A 22,603-nucleotide genomic window follows, 5' to 3' on the forward strand; every position below is an offset into this window, starting at 1 on the left:
GTCTTTTTTCAAGGGTGTCTTCTTTGTGGGGGCGGCTGGCAATAAATTTGTGATATTCAGTGGTGGTTGCTTCCCTTTGACCTTGAGGGTGCTGTGCACACCTGACTACTATAGTTTTATCAAATTTATAGTTCATCTATAAAAAATAAGGTACAATTGCAGCTTTCAAGTATCCACAGAGCGCTTGAATACTTCATAAACCAAGTATCAAGTACCATTTTCTGTCGAGAATTTCTCAACAAGAGTGACCATGGAATTTGGGCAGATAGGAGTGAGTGAGCAAGTAGAAAAGAGAGAGCGATCAAACCATGAGGCAAGAGTGGCCAAAATAATAATTAGTGCAGAGCGGCAAGCGTTTCTTGATCGGCTGTGGGTACACAGAGCTCGTGGTGAGAGAGAGAGAGAGGAGCAGAAGGTTGATAAGATAGGTTAGAAAGAGTGAGAGAGTAAATTTGTTGAGTTTGAGTCTCCTCCGCATTCCGCGGATGGCTGCGGACCACCTCTACTTACTCTCTCACTCTCACTCTTTATCGCTATTTCTCTCTCTCGGACCACCACTCTCTCGGGAGGCCCTTGTTTGCATAAAATGCCATTGTTCTTCCCATTGCTGAACAATGCACATACATAATGATGCGCCCTCTGTTTTTATTCATTCATTATGAAAAAGAGGTTTCATTAAGTGTTGTCCCCTCCATTGTTCGCTTTTCACCAATCATTGTATTGCGTTCGACACTTTTCACGTAACCCCAACATGACAGCAGCCTCGCTGCACTGTTCACCACAAAAGCTCTACCAATAAATTATTTTCCACAAATAATATCCCGTTCTTATAAAATCTATACACAATAGGGATGCCGTAGGAAAGATCGTTAGCACGTACAGAAAAAAATGAATATAGCCTACTGATGTCATACTACATATCACCAGAGAGAAAATAAGTACTTCTTATTCAGGTTGATGCGTGTGCCTCGCGTGATAGCCTACACCCATTATACGCGTGTATAATGCGTGCATAGAGAACAACCAGAAAGAAGAGAAGTACTATTTTTTTTTCTCTGATATCACCATGACACCATCTCACCCAAATAATCAACTGATATACATATTAATTATTGATAAAACCACTCCACTTATATGGGCTACTTTTGTTCAAATTAATAAAAACAATATAAAAACTTGTAGTACCCTTCATTAAAAACTTTAAAATATTTTAACGACTAGTTTCGACCATAGGTCATTTTCAAGTTGAAATATAAACTTTTCATTTTTTTAATTAATTGATACTCATATTCCATAGGATTGATCAGAAAATCTCCAAGCTTAAGACACAATTTTTGTTAAAGGAATACTAGAGTGGATTCAAGTTATACACCATTATTGTAATAATTGTTCAATGAAAACAAATTACAGTTGTAAATTTAGACAACATACTCCTGATTGTTTGTGGGAGAATACTACAATTTCATATTTAAGTTATACATCATCATATTTGTAATTTTTACAATTTTTTTCCATCTCACTGATCTGTGTGTTTCTGTTATCCTATTGATAGTGGTTGCAAATATTGCGAATTTGAATTGTTTTGTGTAAAAACTACAGTAGCCTAGTTCTTATATTGATTCAATGATACACAATTAATTTTTCAATAATTTGGTGGTTTAGAAAATTATGCTAATTGTTTTGAGGCGTTTTTCAGGATGTTGGGGTGGTGGTTGTGGTGTTTAGTGGCGGTGGCTTGGCTGGGGGTGCTGGGGGCAGACGCGGAGGCGGGAGCGGAGGCGGTAGAGTGGCAGTGTCCTATGGTGGAGGCGGCAGCATGCAGCTGCGACCTGCCCCACACACTGCGCTGTGCCGGTGACCGCCCCTCGCTGGACCTCGTCGCCTCCCGCCTCCGCCAGCTCTCGGCAGCCGCCTCCGTCTCACTGCTCGACTGCACCGTCCAAAACCTCACGCAGCTCGCCGGGCCCTTCTTGCAGGTGAGTTTGTTTGCTTCATCAAACTAATAAATTAAATGTAAAGGTGCGTACAGATTTACGCGCCGCGAACATGAGCAATTCACTTTTAATCAGCTTATGCCAGGCTTGAGCAATTCACTTTTAATCAGCTGATGCCAAGCTTTTTATATCTGTATCTTACCGTATCTGTAAAAATACAGATATAGTCAGCTATAGTGAATTGCTCATGTTCGCGGCGCGTATATCTGTACGCACCTTATGAATTCTCTTTATGAATCACTTTTTGATAAGTTCAGTATGTTTATAGACTTTTGTAGTTCTTTAAACAGCTATTATTCTTGGCGACAGTTATTCTTAAACAGCTATTTATATGAGTTACCGTAGCTTGTGATAATTCTGTGTTATTTATTAGGTAGTGATCAGTTTAAAAGTTTACAACCTTCCCATATCGAGTGAATTCTTTTTGAGGGAAAGCTATTCAATTTAACAAAATAACAGTTGAGTTATTTTTTATCACTTTTAGTAAATAAAATAATTTTCTCTAAATAAATAGATATTTCCAGAAATTGTTTGTTTTATTCAATCAAAAATACCATGAAGAATTAATCCTTAGAATTTCATAAATCTATCTCTTAGCAAAAATTTGAAATTATCCGTCCCAACAATTTAAACAGCTTTATTCTTGGCGACAGTAATTCTTAAACAGTTATTTATATAAGTTAACATATCTCAAAAAGTAATGATCGGGAAAAAAATTCTTGAGAGAACTTTTCCATTTTGATAGGTTGATAGTATACGAATCGAACACAAGTAAAAAGTTTTTTTATCCTTTGCAGCCAAAGGACCCAATGATGAGGACCCCAGCACCGCTATCTTTCGTGTACTAAATCCAAATCTATTTTTTATTGTGTTGGAAAAATTATAGACACAGCTTAATATTTCTTTAACAAGGATGATATGAAATTAGTTTTCATTGGAGATCCTATTCGAATACAAAAAAACTAGGTACTTAGGTACTTTTCTGTCGCGTCAAAGTTTTGGTCCGCCATTTTGAATCCAACTTGATTTTTTTTTTTTTTTTTGAAAGGCCATATGATCCAAGATTTTGATACAGAATTTCAAGAGAATAGCGAAAACTGCACATCGATATCTCAAACTGTTTTAAAGTTATTTACATTCCAAGATTCCATGATACTAATAAATCATATAAAAATTAAATAAATGAATAAATTGAACATCATAAAAAAAGTCCAAGTTACCAAATTTTACATTTCAAGTGTTAGAAAACACTTCAGTAGCATTCATTCACATATTTAACACTTCGACAAAAAAGTTTGATCTATCAGATTCTTGATGTATACAGATGTATTTCATTCTTGTATGATTCATTAGTATCTTTGAATGTGAAGAACTTTGATATAGTTTGTAATGAAATTTTGCTACAATTCCATTCTATTATTTCAGAATAGACAGTAGCAAGTTTCTTTTGAAATAACATTTTTTAAAAACATTGGAGAAATTTTGAGGTCTCTCTTGAAATTCATGAATCTTGAATCACTTGAAATATTCAAGTTTGTTACCTATACTGAAAATTCAACAAACCTTTTGAATTTCCATTTCCAACTATCATTCCAAGATTAATATAAGATTCATTTTACAAAGAATTAATTTTTTTTTCTGAGTAATAACAAAGACAACGCGACTGTTCTATTTTCATATGATATTCTAGATCCCTTTTCCTATTATTTTTCGATTTTATTTTTCTATTGTGATTATTATTATTATCAGCGTATGGCTTTGAATGGTGGGGAGACCCAAGGGTAGTTCCACCTCGCCGTATATAGTCTAAAGTTCCCTAATTGGAAACATTGGGAAACCGGAGACTAAGGTTGTGATGAAGTACCTACGGAGATAATCTACTGCATCGACTTTTATCCTATGTTTTTTTAGATTTTATTTTTCTATTGTGTTAGAGCACGAAAAAGACCTACTGCATTGATTCAATTTAAAAGTGCCTTTACTAAATTTGCAGGGTGTAATGCTGCATGGTCTTGTCATATCCTCTGGAGAGTTGAGACAAGTGAAGAGTGATGTATTCACGGGGCTGGCAACACCACTCCAAGCTCTTGGCTTGCCTAACAACCTGCTCGATGCAATTCCTTCGGGGGCTCTCTCAGCTCTCAAGTCACTAGACAGATTGGATCTGTCTCACAACAAAATTGTGAGGATTGAGAATAGTTCATTTGAGGTAAGTCTGATGAAGATGAAGTGGTCGTACAATCGAATTTGAAGAAGAGATTATCCACCAAGTTTGATCAAATCTAAACTTTTTAGTGTAAAGCCAGACTTGTCAACCGTGAGTCTCACTTGAATTTACACTTTTTCAACTCCATAACAATATTCTTCAATTCCATAAGTCGATCAATATCTCTTAATTGATTCGTATTTCGTACAAATTCATTGCTCGTTGAAAATTGTAATATAAAATTGGTTTACTGGTCGTACAGTTCCAGACTCGGTTAAGGCTTTTATTATTTATCTAAAATTATTCCATTATAATAATTATATTAAAATTGATTCATAATATATTATTATAATTCAATAATTTGAAAAAACATATAAGATATAAGTCGGAGTAAGAATATTGTATCTAGAGATTCACAATAAATTATGTGTTTAGTTTGAACACAGCTATTTTCGGCAAAATTTAAGCACACCTATTTAACGAATTAAATCTGTATTGCTTTGCAAATGAGATGTGAAGATTGATATATTTGTCTATGCATTATTATAATTTATTTTCACTGATTTCTGGAATAATTTCTGTATACTTCAATGAAATACAGAATTCTCTTATAACAATTACCTACTTTATGCTGGAAAAATACTACCTCCCTGAGAATTTACGTTGGAACTGCAAATTTTTGTTGAATTTCATTCTTTCTTGGAGAATATTATCATCCAATATTATTCTAATCACTTGAGAAGTTGAACAGTCACTTAGCCAAATTGTGTAACTTCTGGAAACATTGTTGGTATGTTTTAAAATTTCAAATAAGAAAAGAGCCTTCAAACTATGATATTATCAAACCCATAATAGGATAATACAATATTTACACTTGAAAAATTCACTCTCTTTTTTCAACTAATTCCATAATTTTCCTCTGTTATTTCACCTTAATAAGGGTATAATATTATTTTAAAAAATGCCTTCTCTTCAAATTTAAATCAAATTCTTCATTTGCCATAATACCATACAATTTTCAAAACAACACCATTAAAATACTTATATTAAAGATAAACATGAAATACAGTAAATTAATATTTTTTTCTCAACGTAATCTTATAACCTATTGCGTTTCCAGCAAAACGGGAGGATTTGTCCTCAACGAGCATCAATCTTATAAATCTTAGCTCAAAACTAAACTAACAAACCATTATCATCGATTTTATACAAATATCAATTATTGTTAGTCGGAACAAGCAAATATGCATAATCCTTGAAGGCAAGAAGGAAAAGAAGAAGATCATCGGTATAGATCAATATTGGAAAAAAATAGGAGCAGAGATATTGTTTTTATAGAGATGGGGTTTTATAGATCTTGATATAAAATTAATTTGCTTGTAATCTTGTTACTGTGTCTTATCGTTTGTAAAGATTGAGATGTGACCTAGTTTCCATGATTTTATTTATTTTAATGGTTTGAATAACAAATAACCTCTATTTTTCTTTTCTATTGACATGTTTGTTCGAACTCACTGCCGGCCCAAAAGTTGTTCTTTGCCGGTAGTGCTATTTTGTAGTTTAGAATATTTATTTTATCAGTAGGTTAAATCTTATGGTGAATAAATGAATTTGAGTTTGAATATCACATAGAAAAATATGATAGTTTCATTCACCTTTTTTAGAAGTACCTTCATGTTTGTTTGTTTGTTCTGTGTATAATTCAAGCTTATGCCAGGATTCCAACTGATAGATTTCGTTATGTTGAACAGGGTATGTCCAGCATCACATTCCTGGACATGAGCGACAACGTCCTGAAGTATGTGTCGCCGGACGCATTCGTGCAACTTCCGCTGCTGAGGATCCTGAGACTGCAGGGCAACCGGCTGGGCGTCGGGGTGATATCGGCCCTGCAAGGGTTTCGAGCCCTTGAGGAGTTGGACCTGAGCGGCAACTCGCTAGCGGGCCCACTAGGTCCCACCACTCTCCCGCGTCTACCTAGCCTCCACGTGCTCTCCCTGGCGCACAACCAACTGAGCAGTGTCTCGAAAGGCGCCCTGGCAGGGCTCGATCAGCTACGCTCCCTCTCCCTCCACCACAACCAGATCGACGTGCTCGAGGACCATGCCTTCCGAGCCGTTGGCACTCTCACCCAACTCGACCTCTCCCACAATCGGATGGTGGCTGTTTCGGGTGCCTCCCTCGCCCATCTCACCCGCCTCGCTAAACTGGATGTGGCGCATAACTTTCTGCGAGCGCTTACTTCTGATCTCATCCTGCCACTCAAGAGTCTGCAGGAGTTGAAGTTGGATGACAACGATATATCCATGGTGGCGTCTGACGCTCTACTGTCGAGTCCTAAACTAAACAGGCTCACACTGTCTGGTGAGTTGAAATCAACACGATGATAAAATCAAGAGATAGGGACAACTGATTGAATTTGATGTCAAAATCTGAGATTTTTATTTCCTGATGTGCTACTAAGAAACTACAATAGGGTTCAGGATAGGATAGTTTTGAAATTGAAATTTGAAATGTTTTATTGGCAGAAATAAAAAAAACTACAACATCTTAGAAATACATAATAGAAGCAATACAAATTTTACAACATGGGAAAATACTATTACAAAATAAAATGAAATGCCATTTGAGTATTTGCATCTCGTGGTACTAAGACCTGTTTGAGATGGTGATATAAAAATTGATTACAAAACTAGCCCTAAAAAGTGCAAATCGAGTTGAAACTGTTTCCAGATAAAGCTCGATTTGCACGCAAACGTGACAGTGAAAATATAATTTTCACGATTTCTAATTGGGCTATCGGTATTCAGCCCGGCCGAGCGAGTATGAATAATCCCATTATATTTTATGGGAATTATATTTTCACTGTTCATTGTCACTGTAGTGTGCGAACCGAGGTTAATCCTCCAGCAAGTACAATATCGTTATGCTGACTGTATATTTTTGAAATTTGACTTCATTCAATTCGTTGTATAAGGCAACCACTTTGAGGTAATTAAAAATTAACCCTTCTTATATTGGATTACATGGCATGCAGCTAGATAACATGACTGTAATAAATTCATCATTATTACCAATCAATCAATCTCTTTATTCAAAACATACATCAAAATGTACATGAATGCGTCTTTCTTTATTATTTTCAACAAAATAATAAAATAAATACAAGTAAGAAAATAAAATCATTATCATCACTCTAATGAGTTTCAATATGCCATGCAATAGAATTTAAAAAGGTTACCTTGATGATATTCCTATCTCAATTAATGAATCTTAATCAAAAATTCATTAAAATTCAAATACTGTAATATTATTCTTATACTATTATATCTTAACAATATTATTATCTTTGATAAATTGAAAGATAATAATACAAATAATATTGCTATTGTGTTAGATAATATTATTTTATAAATTGAAAGATGATGCTGATAATACAGACTAATATATAATATCGTTTCTGTCAAGATAATAATTCTGAATATGCATTTGATAATGTACTTTATAGAGAATTTCTTCCACTAGCATATTAATCGAAAGTTTTATAATAAATATCAGGTTTTATCTTTGCAATCACCTCTCAGGATAATTGGGAAAATTTATCAGACTTTGATTTACAAAAAATGCATTAATGTAATGATACATATAAAAATAATTATTACTCCAGATCATAGATATGGCTGTATGATTCGCAAACTAAATTTATATTAATTACACAAATTCTAAGCATAATGGATTCAATCAAATATGATCTCTGTAATTTTGTGTAATACTATATTTTATTGTGCCATGTATTATTTGAAATGTTTTCCTTGGGTTCGGGTTCCCTAGCTTGAAAGTAGAACTTCAAACTAGCTAACTTATTTTATTCTGAAAAACTTCTGAACTTTATTGGCTGTAGTGTTTGATCTTGTCCTCATCGATTGAATTTCATTCTATTGAATCCATCAGAATTAAATCATTGTTCTCTCATACTTCATTGGATCCATCCGGTAGAATTGAAATAATAATATGGAATATTTGTTCCACAGATAATCCACTGATTTGTGACTGTAGGCCTAGTCTATCACAGTTATTGATTTTATTCCATTTCATTGCATCCATCATAATTGAAATATTGTTTCTTTTCGCAGATAATCCACTAAACTGCGACTGCAGCTTATCACAGTTCGCACACTGGCTGGGCAACGTGAGCTCTCTGCCCGCAGCTGACAAGGCCACAGCCGTGTGCGCCACACCGCCGCAGCTGGAGAACGGGCTCGTACAAGAGCTGACGGCCACCGATCTAGTCTGCGGGGACCTGGGTGACCCCGTCCCGTCTCCCGCTGAGGGACCTCTCGCCACACCCATGCCAGTCTCGGGCACTAGGGTTGTGCTCAGAGCGTTCCAATATGACGGCATCAAAGTGAGTCTCCTCTGGAGTGTCGATGCCAACTCGGCCACCTACTCTTGTGATGCGTTGTTTATCTATGAGGAACTCGGTGTAAATGAGATACTACTTGAGTCGAACCCTCTGCAGTGTGACTCTACTCAGTTGGTGGATCCTAGAAGTTTGTCGTTGGCCCTCCCTGCCACCGACCTGCAGCCTGGACACAGGTACCGCTACTGTGTGGTTCTACTTGAGGGGAAGGGCGGACGTGATGATTCAGCGCTAGTGCTCGGTTGCAGCGAGGTGATCCCACTAGTCCCAACTTCCAAATCCCGCGCCCAACCCATCCCAGGGCGCACGCACATTGCCAACGTTGACGCCAACCTCACCGCATTGGGAACTATGGCGATTGCAATACAACTCTGGAGTGACCAAACGGAGCCACACTGCATCCTCACGTTGAGCATATTTGTTGAAGGCAACTTAGTCGCTCAGCGACACGTCAACTGCTCGATACCTTGGGCAGTGGTGCATGGCCTCCCCAAAGGCCCCTACCAGGTGTGCGCCACATTGGGTGACTTCCCACCCACCGAACCAAAGACCAAGTGTGTCACTGTGCGCCAAGCAAGCACCGAGCCTCACCACACTCTACTCAACCGAGTGCTCATCGTCAGCCTGTTCATCCTCAGCGGCCTGCTGCTAATTGCTGTCTATCACACCATCAGAAAGATCCTCAAAAGACCGAAAGAAATAAGGACTCATCAATGCTTTCTCCCCGTTACACAACCGGAAGAACAGCATTCAAGATATGTCAAACTTCAAGCGACTACTAAACTGTAGAATATTGTTGTAACTTTGTTTATTTTGTAAATAGTCCATCAACTACTTGTGAATATGTAAATATTGACCCAAAAATTAACTTCTATTCGCCAATATTGACAAGAACAGTCTATCTACATCACCTTAATATTCTAACCTTAGGCCTAATACTGTGCGAAAGGAAGTAGATATTAGACCTATCCTTGAATTTGTCCACTTTTAATAGTGTGTGGAGTTAAACCTATATTAGAAAATTTGTGTGTTGATTTCTGAATGAAAGAATAACCTCCGTTAGATTATGAAAGCACATTTGCATGTATATTGGTACATGAATATTTTTTGTCATGAATAATAATATCAATAGTTTTTCAATGATTGGCTCATTCCATAATATGTAGATAGACATTGCTGTTATATTCAATGTGATTAGTTTCTCCACCCTCTAATATCTGTACTGGAAAAATCATCTTCATAAAATATTCCACAACTTCGAAAATCTAAAGTCCTTAGTGGACTTTCGATAGGTACCATTATTGTTATAACTAGTCATCTTGACGATCACTTTCAAAATATTGAGTGTAAGTGATATAATGAAATCATGAATATTCATATTCATAAAAGTGAATTCAATAGGCTATTGTATCGTCAATTATGCTTCATTTTATACATGAAATAGTGTAGATTCTCTTGAACATATTTTGTGAAACAACCAATCAACTTCTTATTCACGTAGAGTATCATTTCACTCCACTAGAATAAAAAGTGAATTAGCTCCCACTACATCTAACTCTTCCATATATAAATCCATGTTCATGCAGACTTCGGTAACGTAGTGAATCAGTAGCAATTGGAAAAAAAGTCAATCGGATGAAAAATTTAGTTTTTGTTTCTCATCGACAAGATTTTTTCTTACTATTAGGTAGGCCTAATATAATATGCATAAAATGCTACAATAAGTGTGTGTTATTATTCGTATCAATTAATTATGGAAGAGACAGGCAGACGTTATTCAGTAGATAGGTTGAGTCTCATATTGTTTTGTGTTTTTTTATTATCTCACTGTTGAAAATTTATAGATCCAGAGTTGTATTCAATAACTGAAATTTACAATATGAATTGAGGAATGAGATAATAAATGATGTCCCAACTTTTAAAATTATGTATGAGGGTTGACTAGTCAACTTCTTCTTGTTTAGAACCTACTAAACCTAATTTTCTATGTTTTATTACTTTCTTCTCCTCAATAGAGGAGAACTACTTTTACTACTTACTTTTTCTGGAGGACCTAGTACTTAATAGCCTACTGTATATTAATAAAATTATTTATTAGAAAATAATGAATATCTATCGTTCTTTGTTAATATGTGCAGTGTTTTTGTGCTTTTTCAGTGTAAATAATTGTTATTAATAATGTGTGCATTCATAGTCATTTTTTATGTTGAGTTTCAATTGAACATTGTATAGATTTGAAGTTTGTATTTTTACATGAATAAATCAACTAATTCAATACTATATTTTTCCTTTAGTACCGAACCCATAGCATAAACAGACAGCTTATGTGGCTATAAATTAATAAGCTTCGATGGTATCAAGATATTTGATATTTTTTCAATTCGTCTTACATTGCCAGGTCTGACAATACCTATGGCGAACAAAATAAAAAAATAACAGTTCTAAATTTAAATACAATACATAGTGAAACATATTAGTGGAAATTAATACAAATTGATGAAAATAATGTAGGCTAATTTATTGGATGGGCAGAATTCACAGGGAAGTGAAAATTTGAAAGGTCCAAGTGGGAGGATATCAAGGCTTGGTGAGAGGTAAGGATGTAGAATATGGAGGATTATGGATATAAATGAACCCGGATTTTCGGTGGGGCTCTACCACTCTAGCACCTTGGGTTGTTAAGACGCTAGGCCTGCCTGCTATTCTAGACCGGCAGCACCACAGCCAAACTATTAATTAAATGAGATTGATGAAAATAGAACCAAAAAAATAAATGAATAGAAATAAGAATGATATCAATTTAAGTGAATAATGATGAATGGAACGCATAGAAATGAAATTAACATTAGAACAAACAGGAGAGATAGATATATTGATAAAATTTATATATTCTCATTTTATTATCATAAAACATTTTTCAAAAGCGAATAGTTTAGGAGAAGCTGAAACTATATTTTTGAAATTTGAATCAACAAAATACAACAAAAATGAGTGGCAACAAAAAAAGTGGTATTCTAGTCTTGATATTTTTCAAGAACAGCCTTCATAATTTCTATTTTAAATATATTTGAAGGAAATATTATGTCTATGAGAAAGAATTTAAAAGGCGATTATTCTGGCAACTTGGAGAAGGTTCCTTCTAAGTCTAGGATAAATTTCTATATGACATTCTAAACAGATGAAACTGAGTATTCTTCACAAGAAATTCTCAACTGAAAGAATTCTAACTAAAGCAAAACTGACCAGTATTTTTGGTCCATACAAATTTTGTTTCATTCTTATGTAACTGAATAATAGGAATTTCATCATTGAGAATTAAGTTTCGGAAGAATAAATTCATTTCCAAGTAATATGATAAATACTACTGTACCAAAGTCGCATCAAATATCCATGAATCAGTTGAAGGACGTAATAAATCAATTATTGGAAGTTGGATGTATAATTTACAAGTCGGAATGAAATAGTCTATTTTATACTTTATCTTCTACAATTTATATTGTACTACTGGAAAATGAAAACAAAGGAATATCATTCAAATTCATTTTATTTTCAGAAAGTACATTTTACAATATATTTCCCTGAAAATTACTCCTCTAATATGGAACAAGACCAGTTCATTGTACTATCATGAAAGAAACTGGTAGCATAATGAGAAAAGAAAGATTACCTCAAACATAATATTGAATTAATCATAATAAGAATGGAAAATACAATAAACTTCATCAATAAGTCTACGGTGTTGCCTTGATCTCTCCTACACTACACAAGCAATAATTGAGTGATTATTTTATCAATGGTCAACTTTGCAACAGGAATATCAATGAGGTTGTGTAAATTCATTAGCTGAATTGCATTTTGCTAATCAATCATGAAAATAATGGTCTCACATCGAAATTTGATCTTTCCGCTATCATTATAAATGTGTGTCGGGCAATAGAAGCAGCAAATGCTTCTTCTCTCTCTTTTATATATCTCTCTTTTTCTCTTCTCTCTCTCTTCTCTCTTCATATGAAATATATAATATTTTATCATTATTTCTCTCCCTCCGTTCTCATTCACACTCCCTTTCAATTTATCTTGTTATGAAACGTTATCCATATAGCCACGCCCATTCCAAACGTCAAATAATTGTCAAGAATCTCGTTTGGTGCCCCACTCCTGCCCCACTTTACTCAGTCTGAGCCAGAGTCAGTGTGAAACAACTCTCCTATCGCAAACGACGTTTTATCAAGTCAACAGTACAAAAGAGCATTTTTAACCTAATCTATAAGTTGATGATAGTTGAAATTATAGTACATATATTATAGAATATGAGTGAAAGACCTAATCTAGTAATAAAATCACTCAAAAAGACTGAGTTCAATAAACTCTATCATCCAAAAGCTTCAACTCTGAAAAGTTTGAAAACATCTTGAACGATGTGAAGTGAGCGCGGTTCGCAGGAGTAATATTTAAAGTTTCAGAAATACAAAACTGATGTAACGCAATTCAAAATGAAATCCTTATCAGTGGTAAGTAATTACCAATGTATTTTATATAGTCTAGACAAACTTAATTTGAAATATGCTGATATATATAATAGAAGATATAAACTAAAAATATATAAAATAACCGGTTAATATTCTTGTGGATGTAAAATTCCTAAAACAGATGTAGTAAATTGTAGATAGCTTGGCTCTTCAAAGGTTCATAAATGCTTTTCATAAATATTCGTGACTATAATTGCAAAATATAGTGAGATAGGAAGGACATTTTGGTGAAGTTGGCTCTCTCATAGTCTCATTTTAGAATTTCAACCTCTGGAAGTTAACTTGAAACGGTGTTTTAATTCAAACATATTTGCACCATTATTTTCAATCCATTAGCTTACAGTAACTTTATTTATCATTTTGTTATAAACAACACTGATCTTACTTCAATTTCATGAAAATACTCATTTATTATGGTTGTGGTGATAATAAAGTAAAGTTCAACAATTTCGTCAAATCGACTACCGGTATTCTAAAATTACCTAATGTTCAAAGTTCCCAGTTCCCATACTACCCAGGCACTTTTTGCTATGAAATCACTTACATGCAGTAATTGAAGTAATTAAAAGTAGTGATATATTCATATTATAATGAATTACATGAATACTTTGTATTGAATTAGTATTACGGTATATCGTATAGATCATTCTTCACAATAGAACTGAATTACAATAAATCAAGATAATTTTGGGATTTTGAGAAGTTCAATTTTTTTATATTATATTAAAGTGAAACCAAGAATATAATATAGTCATTCAAGTTAGAAAATGTGGTATGGCATTAAATAATAAATTGTCCCTATTAGTTGTAAATGTGATGTAACTTACAAATAATTATAGTAACGTGATTAATTCATAACGTTATATATAATGCGATTGATACATTATTAATAAAAATTATAGTCACCTTAATACTTATCAATGAATTGACAGAGTTTTCTCTCTTTTGAATCCTTCAACATTTTTGATTGTTCTATTTACTCATCATTTTTACAAGAAAGCAGTGATCGGGAGAGAAAATCTAAGGATACTCCTTGTACTATTTGGTGAGCAATTTGATTTTTCAGGTTTTAATTCCATAGTATTTTGTATACTGTATACATTCAATCTCATTTCTATATAATTATAGGCTACATCACAATTAATCTAAGCCCAAAGCCGAAATCTTTAAATTTGAAAATGTCCAGATCAGGTGATGCTTCAATATCTTGGTGAGGGCTACTTGTATTTATATAAGAATTAGAAACCAAATAACCCATTTCAATAATGAAAATATGTTGAAAAAGGTTCTTCGATTTTTAGTTTTTATGCAGGTGATGCTTCTACATTAAGTTGTTTTAATTCTATAAATCAATGTTTTATCACTCTTTGTGCAGATAACATCCACTACATTTTATTGATCTTTCTTTTCCAGGCAGCGACATTGATAACTGCAGGCATACTCTCAATTGCCTCATCTGAAGCTTATAATATTCTTGCAATAGTTCCTATCAGAACTAAAAGCCATTTCATGGTTATAGAATCTGTACTGAAAGGACTGGCGGAAAAAGGACATAATGTGACGGTTGTAAACGTGAATCCACAGAAAACCCCCATTAATAATTATCATGATATAGATATATCGTCACAATATCCGAAGCATACAGTTAATAGTATAACCATCGATTTTATTCTCTCCAACATGAAACCAATACATGAAGGACTATTTTTCATTTGGGAATATGGATTTCAGTTATGCTCAAATGCTTACAAGGATCAACGAGTTCAGAATCTGATCAATACAACTGGAAAATTTGACCTGGTTATAACCGAAATATTCAGCTCTGATTGTTTTGTTCCATTTGCATATAAGTTGAAAGTTCCTCTTGTGTCGATAGTCACAAGTTCTGCATTACCATGGATGAATTCTAGAGTTGGCAACCCAGATAATCCTTCATATCTAGTGAATTATGCCAGCAGTTTCAGTCCACAAATGACATTTTTAGAGAGATTGGAGAATTTTTATTTTTTGAGCTTTGCGAAAATCGGCTACCATTTTCTCAGTGATAATGGTGCATATAAAATTGCAAAGCAATATTTTGGAGAAGATTTACCACACATATCTCAAATTTATCAGAATACTTCGTTGATTTTAGTGAACAGCCACTTTTCAATCAATCAAGCTCGACCTTTTGTTCCAAACGTTATAGAAATTGGAGGAATACATTTGAAAGAGGTTGCATCTTTACCAGAGGTATGTATGTATTATCAATTGTGATTCATAAAAGATATTTTCAATTATATAAAAATAATCAACGTTCTATCTGATATTTATCTGGACACCAATATGAAGTAGACAAAGATCACTTTATTTGGAGTTTAGTACCGTAGGTACTGTAGTTTTATACAGTCTATAGGTTATAACCTATAGTACTATAGTACTCATGCTAATTATCATAATAATAATCGAATATTATTCCATAATATTCATTCAAATATCATACAACAAGGGTAAAGCAAATACTTTTAGTAATCAATGAAATAAAAATATTTTACTATAGTTGTTCAACAGTATAGTTTTTTTTTTTGAAAAAGGGTACTATTCTCATTTCATTTTATACCATAATACTTTTTATCCCTGTGATGTGAATGATACACCTAAAAAAACGTGGTTTAACAAAGGCGTATAACGGCAGTGAACAGGAAAGCCTCTTTGGTTCTTAAAACTTGAAAATATTCAATCTACTGATATACAGATTGCATAATATATTTCCCATGATAATATCTGGTAATTAAAAAAAAATTGAAGTTTATAGTTTCGTCATTTATTTTTTTGTGAAAACCAGATGCAACCATGGGTGTAGAACCTGGGTGGGACACGGGGGACGCGTCCCCCAATATTTTATGGTATATATGCTTTGTCCCATGGAAAAATGTATTGAAGATTCAGATTATGGCTGGTAATCAAAACAAGCAATACAACTGATGCTGTTTTTTTTTGTAAATAATTTTTATTTGGTAAAACTTAAAACTATTAGCGTAACTCAGAACTTTATTTATTTACCCACTAATTTACCACTGCCGAATAAGAGGATTTAAAACGGATTTGAAGTTAAATATGCTTTATGAACCATTTTAATAAGCTATTTACCAAAAATTCTTTGCTGGGGGCACCCGATCCAGACCCTGTAGTACTTTCCCCCCAATGTCAAACAGCAATCTACGACAATGGATGCAACGATCATTCTTAACTGAACATTACTTATTGCATCACATTTTTATACTTTGATACTACTGTACTCCATTGTAACTTAAGCATTATGAAAATAATAGATTTCCTACCTATTTTCACAATTTTCAAAGAATATTCACTGTATGACGCTTACAAGTAGTGTGTTGCTCCACTTAAAATTCATGCAAATTACACTAACAACTTTGAAACCAACATTTTCTCTTAGAAAATTTCTCTCAAACCTCTTGAAGATTTAAATTTTTTCATTTTTTCAGGATTTTCAAATTCTGCTGGATAGCGCTCATAATGGTGCAATAATATTTTCATTTGGAAGCATAGTTAGGGTGTCAAGTTTCCCAGAAAATGTAAGAACTGCATTTACTACAGCATTTTCACAACTAAAACAACTGATTATTTGGAAATATGAAGAAGAGCTCTTGACCATTTCTCCAAATGTGATTCTGAGAAAATGGATACCACAATTTGATATTCTTGGTGAGTGAGTAACCAATGATCATATTATTACCACTTGTAAAGTTTTAAATATTCTATTCAACGCTAGACCAACAAGAATAACCAGTTTAACAAGTATCTCTGTACTTCCGTTGAATCCTTGAATCTTACCAAATAACAGCTTGGGCAATTTGGGAATTATTTTTATAGGATCCAGCAGAGGCAGGTAATAGCAAGGTATTGAACCTATAAGTGTACAGTAGAAATGGAATCACTCGACTTCAGTCTGAAGATATTTGTTCAGTTACCATTAATTTAAACATATTGAGAAATATTAATTCGTAAAATATCGCGATAAACTATATTAATTTTATCTCCTCGTATGCTTCTCATCTTATTCTTCTCGTAAAAAACTTATTCAAATGGAATCATTAATACTATGGTGTGGGACAGAGTAATAATACTAGATTTGATCAAGAAATATCTGCTGGTACATAAATTTTGTAAGGAGTCACTGCTGCCAGCCAGAGCGACCACTTATAATTATTTCCCAACTTTGAAACTTGAAATTTCCCTCCCATTGAAATTTTCCTTTCATTTCTCAAATTTTCCCCATATATGTTTATTATAAGTTTTGTTTTCATAAATAGTGAATACTTATTTTTTGTGATTTATAATTTGATTCACTTGATATTTTTGTTCTACTTGAGTAGTTATCTAATTTATTTTCTTAAATTTTATTATTCTAGTTCCTAGATAAGTTTATACCTTCCTTACCTTCCTCCCTTTACATCCTCTTCCTACTTCCCAACTTCCCTATGCAAGCAAAAAAATTTCTCCCCCTCTTATCAAATTTGTCAATTTTATTTTTTGTATGATTTATTATGTATACTTATATAGGCACCTTCTGAAAAACCTTCGGGTTTTGTGGGACCTCCAATGTAAATATTTTGTTCAATAAAATTTGATTGATTGATTAAAACTTGCATTACCTGCATGATGAATTGTATACGAGTATAATATAAAAATATGAACTAAAGGAACATTTTCACCCTGTTGGGGTGAAGGTAAGATATAATAAGATTCTTTACTCTGTTGGGAACAGAATAGAATAAGATTAACTAATAAAATATTTTGATTTATAATTTTGATTCAAATTAAAAAAAAACAATTGAAAAATGAAATGTGGAAATCACCAAATTATTAGAATTTAGTAGGAGTAGTGCTATTTTAGAATAAAATATTTCTAAAGAATGAAATAAATGAATGGTCTTCATTCAATTATTCTATAAAAAACTGCATACAAAGCAAATCATCGTAGGCATTTTTACCACATGGCGAAGTGCCGTCTGGGGGAGTTGATTGGAAATAGCAAATAAGCATTCACATAAAGAAAAAATTGAGAATTATTATGCTTTCACAAGAGTTCAAATTGATGAAAAATTGATTTGCTGAACCAGGAAGTATTTATATTGCCAAGCATCCTTGCAGTAGCGGCTCACTGCCCGATACTCCCGTCCATTCAGATGTGACAGCAGCTCCTCTTCAGGCAGGATACTCTTCTCAAAGTATCTAAAAGAAAAATATTGATTGATAAAATATCATAATAACTTTTATTTTACCTCCTCGTATATTTCTCGGCTTATTCTTCTCGTAAAAAAACTTAATAAAACGAAATCATTATGGTGTGATAGGCAAATAAAATATTATAGCCTGATGTAAAAAAATATTCATCACTATATCAGAAGAACATTTTTGTTCAGCAGGAAACAAAAGAGATACAGAGACAGATTATTCATTTTGATTTATAAATGTTCAAATAAAAAAAACAGTTGAATAATAGAATCTAGAAATTACCAAATTGAAATTGATATTTATTTGCCTAATAATTGTACAGACATTTCTACAATCACAAAATAATAACAATAATAGAGTTAACAAAAGTACAAAATGTTAAAAGTAAACAGTACAATAGGCCTATATTAACAAGATCATGTGATAATATTAAGCAAGTAATAATAAAATTTTGGCTCTACTGGCAAAAGTAGCACTTGAGCGCCAGTTTTATTGAGTCCAAATAAAAAGTAAAGTAAAGAAAATTATTATTATAATTCTGTAGCAGTAGTTATTTTGACTTCTATACAATACATTGATGTATTTTGTAATTCATTAGAGTTGGAAAAGAAATAGTTTTCTTCAGTTGTATGTTACTGTATTCAAACAAGTAATTCAAAATTTTGGTTTTGAAGCATCTAAATTAAATCTTATTTGTGAAAATAATAAGGGACTGAAAATTTTGTGAAGTGAACAACTACAAGACTTAACCTATTTCGGACTATGTGTAACCTTATCTAAATTTTGGAGAGGAATAGCTCAAGATTAATGATTTTTTCTCTCCCTATAATTTTGATGATGTACTTATTGTATGAATCAATAAATAATAAAGTAGCCTACATTGGTACTAATAAATATAATTGAATGGATTGAGAATTAAGCTACTTGACTTCAACTCGTTGCTAATACATCTAGTGTTGACTGCGCTAAAATTAATATAAAATTTTTGGTACCATACTTTTTCGGTTGATTTTGTACTTTTATTGAGATTTTTTATATCTAAATATTCAATGTGTAGTACTTTCGTGTTGCTAAAGTGTATTCCAATTTCAATTAAATATAGCTCCAGTTCATTTTACAGCTCATAAAAACGTGAAGCTATTGATGACACATGGAGGCCAATCAAGTTGTATTGAGGCAGCCTACCATGGAGTGCCAGTTATTGGAATTCCCCTGTTCGCCGACCAGCCTGGAAATGTGAAAAATCTGGTAAACAGAGGCATGGCAATACATATAGACTACTTCAATATAACTGCTGACACCATTACTCATGCAATACAAACGATTCTAAATGATAAAAGGTAAGAGATTTTGTAACCTTTTTCCAACCATCAAAAAGATTTCATTCACTTTTCAAAAATAATTACCTATAAGTTAGTGCATTAGTTGTTACCCTATGAACAAAAATAACATCAAGTAAAACAATAACTTAGCTCCAACTTATTTTATCAAATTTATAGGGTAGAGGCTATACTGTACGATTTTTTTTGCTTCTATTATTAAATAATAATATATAGTACTATTGAGTAGTAGGCCTACTACTTTGCTACTTGGGTATTGCTAGAAAGTTTTTTTCATTTCTTCTAATGTAATTTCAGCTTCATGTCATATTTATTTATGTTTATTCAGAATTGTTTTCACAACTGATAATCTTTTCACAAAAATTAAAAATATATGTAAAAATCCTTTCCGATAGGGCATCCTCTGAATCTACTCTATACCAAGTTTTAGGAAGAGTTTTCAAATACGGTACCTAGATGGAAATATTAAAAAAATAAAAACATGTTATATTCACGTATGGAATCGATTCAATATAATTATGGTAGTTTTGTATTATTCCAGCATTTATCAGAAAATTATATGCAGGTTCCGATACCGTACCTATTGAGTAATACATATTATTGCAAATATTGCATAATAATGTGTATTACATATTCTTGAATAATACTGCTTGCTGCACTCAATGAAAAATTGAATTATTTATGGTGCTGATTTAGTGAATTTTAGCTCATATAAAACTCAATCATAATATTACTCTTACAGTGGCTCTTAAAATTCTGAAGAATTCTACTCTTGTTATTGTCATTTTTTTTAAATGAACTATTATTTCTAGCAAATAAAGTAATATCTTCTATTTAGGTGATAATAATGTGAATATTTCCTCTATGTTTGTTTTTGTGTTATCTAAATTCAAAAATCTTCTTTGTGAAAATAATTAAGGACTAAAAACTTTGTGAAGTGAACAACAACAAGACAACCTATATCGGACTATGTGTAACCTTATCTAAATTTGGGAGAGGAATAGCACAAGGTTACTATATTTTTTCTCTCCCTATCACTTTAATGATGTACTTATTGTATAATTCAATAGAAAAATAATAATTAAATAATACCTAGTTAATTTCAATTAAAACTTGAAAATGGCTTGGGAATGCCGAAACTAGTTGCTGTTGTGTTTTAAATAAAAAGTTTTTAAAATAAAAGGGTACTATGAATCTATACTTCTATTATTTTTCTAATTCTAGTCTATTCTTACTTTTCAGTTTCAAGGAGAATGCCGAGAAAGTATCGCAAACTTTCAAAGATAGAGAAAGAACTCCTATGGAATCAGCAATCTATTGGATAGAATATGTGGTGCGCTATAAAGGAGCGGCTCACCTCCAAACATCCGCCAATCAGTTATCTGCGATTCAGTTTTACTTATTAGACATTTTTGCCTTCTTGTTCGTGATATTTATTGCGACAGTGCTTGTACTAATAAAACTTCTGGCAATAATTGCTGGAAGCTTTAAGAAAAGCGAAGGGAAACATAAACATAAGAGCAAAAAGAAAAGTGATTAATCACTCTAAACTGGGCAGAAATGAATGTCTCGGGTCGGGTAATTAGTAGCCAAAATTCAATTGTGAAGTTCATTCGGAATTGAAAAACAATAATTGCATAGAGTAAATATATCATAAGAAGATATCCCATAAATGTATAGGGCGTTTATGTTCCAAATTACACTGTTAACTTAAGCCGATAGACTTATATAGTGAGGTCCACGTTATAATGGCAGTGTTTGATTAGTAATGGTATATTGCTGTACCTGTCTATCATTCAACATAGGCAACACATCTCTTTCTCGCTTTGCTCTGTTGCCAGATCGTCTCTTAACAATGTAGAATTATGAATTCATTAACAAAATATTTCATCTAAATTAGGAAAATCCATTATAAAATTATTGAAGTATATAATTTCTTGTTCAATAAAACATTATTAATTATTTTAAACGAGAATGAACAGTTTATATTACATCAATAATTCTTTATCAGCTACCGTTTATAGAAGGCATTGACAAGACTGAGGATCGGCAACGTTGTTCTCTTATTTTTCTCCACTGCCATTATAACGTGGTAGGTACTTACTATAGTAGTTCTTTTTGATGGAGCTGGTAGTCTCTCATACTAAGCCGTTCTTATACACCTCTCACCCGGACAAAACAGTATTAATAGACAGTAGTCGACAGTAATTTTGGTTCGAGTTAACAAAAATCGACTTGAAATTTGGAACATAAACGTTATATACCATAGGATATCTTCTCATATGCTATATTTTCTCTAAAATAATAATATTATTCGACTTGAAATTTGGAACATAAACGTTCTATACCATGGAATATCTTCTCATGCTATATTTTCTCCATGATAACAGCAGTTGACTGCCTTCTTACCAAAAAACGTCCTCTCAAACTATGAGTTCTCTCAAGGTGAAACATGACTGACACTCTAATATAGATTGGAAATAGGCTTGTTAATTATTATAAAGGCCCCGTCAACTATCAACTTCCAGTAATGAAGGTTGAAATTCATCAAGACTTCTTCCCAGCTTATCATCTCTCTCAATGAGAAATGAATGATGGAAATGTATGAATTATAATATAATTAATAATTTGTGCAAATGCTAATGAATAAACAACTATATTCAAACAAAATCAGTATTTTATGGCATTCTGACATTTAAATTAATATGAAAATGAATGAATTTATAAGAATATTTTCAAATCTTATTTTGTTAGGATTTAGATCACTTGATGACTGGATTATTTCATTAATTTGTATTAGTTATGAAATTATTTTTAATTACTGTACCGTACATGAAATAACGAAACAAATAAATAACTCAGACTCTGTTTATGCT

The 22,603-nt window shown here is 32.8% G+C and overlaps 2 protein-coding genes across 3 annotated transcripts in view; both read left to right on the forward strand.

Annotated features, from left to right (window-relative positions):
• LOC111048416 (TLR4 interactor with leucine rich repeats) overlaps positions 1-10,895 on the forward strand; it is a 38,581-nt gene extending 27,686 nt beyond the window's left edge. For both annotated transcript variants that reach the window (XM_039420707.1, XM_039420708.1), the window contains 4 exons: positions 1,697-1,976; positions 3,988-4,203; positions 5,952-6,564; positions 8,334-10,895. In XM_039420707.1, the coding sequence (XP_039276641.1) occupies positions 1,698-1,976; positions 3,988-4,203; positions 5,952-6,564; positions 8,334-9,409 (2,184 nt within the window). In that variant the 5' untranslated portion in view covers position 1,697 and the 3' untranslated portion in view covers positions 9,410-10,895. The remainder of the gene's footprint in view (positions 1-1,696; positions 1,977-3,987; positions 4,204-5,951; positions 6,565-8,333) is intronic.
• Positions 10,896-12,792: 1,897 nt separating this feature from the next.
• On the forward strand, positions 12,793-22,595 carry LOC111048417 (UDP-glucosyltransferase 2). Its single transcript, XM_039420709.1, has 5 exons — positions 12,793-13,131; positions 14,563-15,381; positions 16,635-16,854; positions 19,508-19,727; positions 20,970-22,595. Exons 1-5 carry the CDS (start codon positions 13,114-13,116, stop codon positions 21,265-21,267), a joined length of 1,575 nt encoding a protein of 524 aa, XP_039276643.1. The 5' UTR covers positions 12,793-13,113; the 3' UTR covers positions 21,268-22,595.
• Positions 22,596-22,603: the final 8 nt, after the last annotated feature.

Source organism: Nilaparvata lugens, chromosome 2 (genome assembly GCF_014356525.2).
Source record: "Nilaparvata lugens isolate BPH chromosome 2, ASM1435652v1, whole genome shotgun sequence".
NCBI classification, from domain to species: Eukaryota; Metazoa; Arthropoda; class Insecta; order Hemiptera; family Delphacidae; genus Nilaparvata; species Nilaparvata lugens.

What these genes read in the sequence shown, in the direction of transcription:
- LOC111048417 (XM_039420709.1), top strand. An exon ending in ACCACAATTTGATATTCTTG is followed by an intron (nt 16,855 to 19,507) that starts GTGAGTGAGTAA and finishes TTCATTTTACAG; the next exon opens with CTCATAAAAACGTGAAGCTA. An exon ending in ACGATTCTAAATGATAAAAG is followed by an intron (nt 19,728 to 20,969) that starts GTAAGAGATTTT and finishes CTTACTTTTCAG; the next exon opens with TTTCAAGGAGAATGCCGAGA.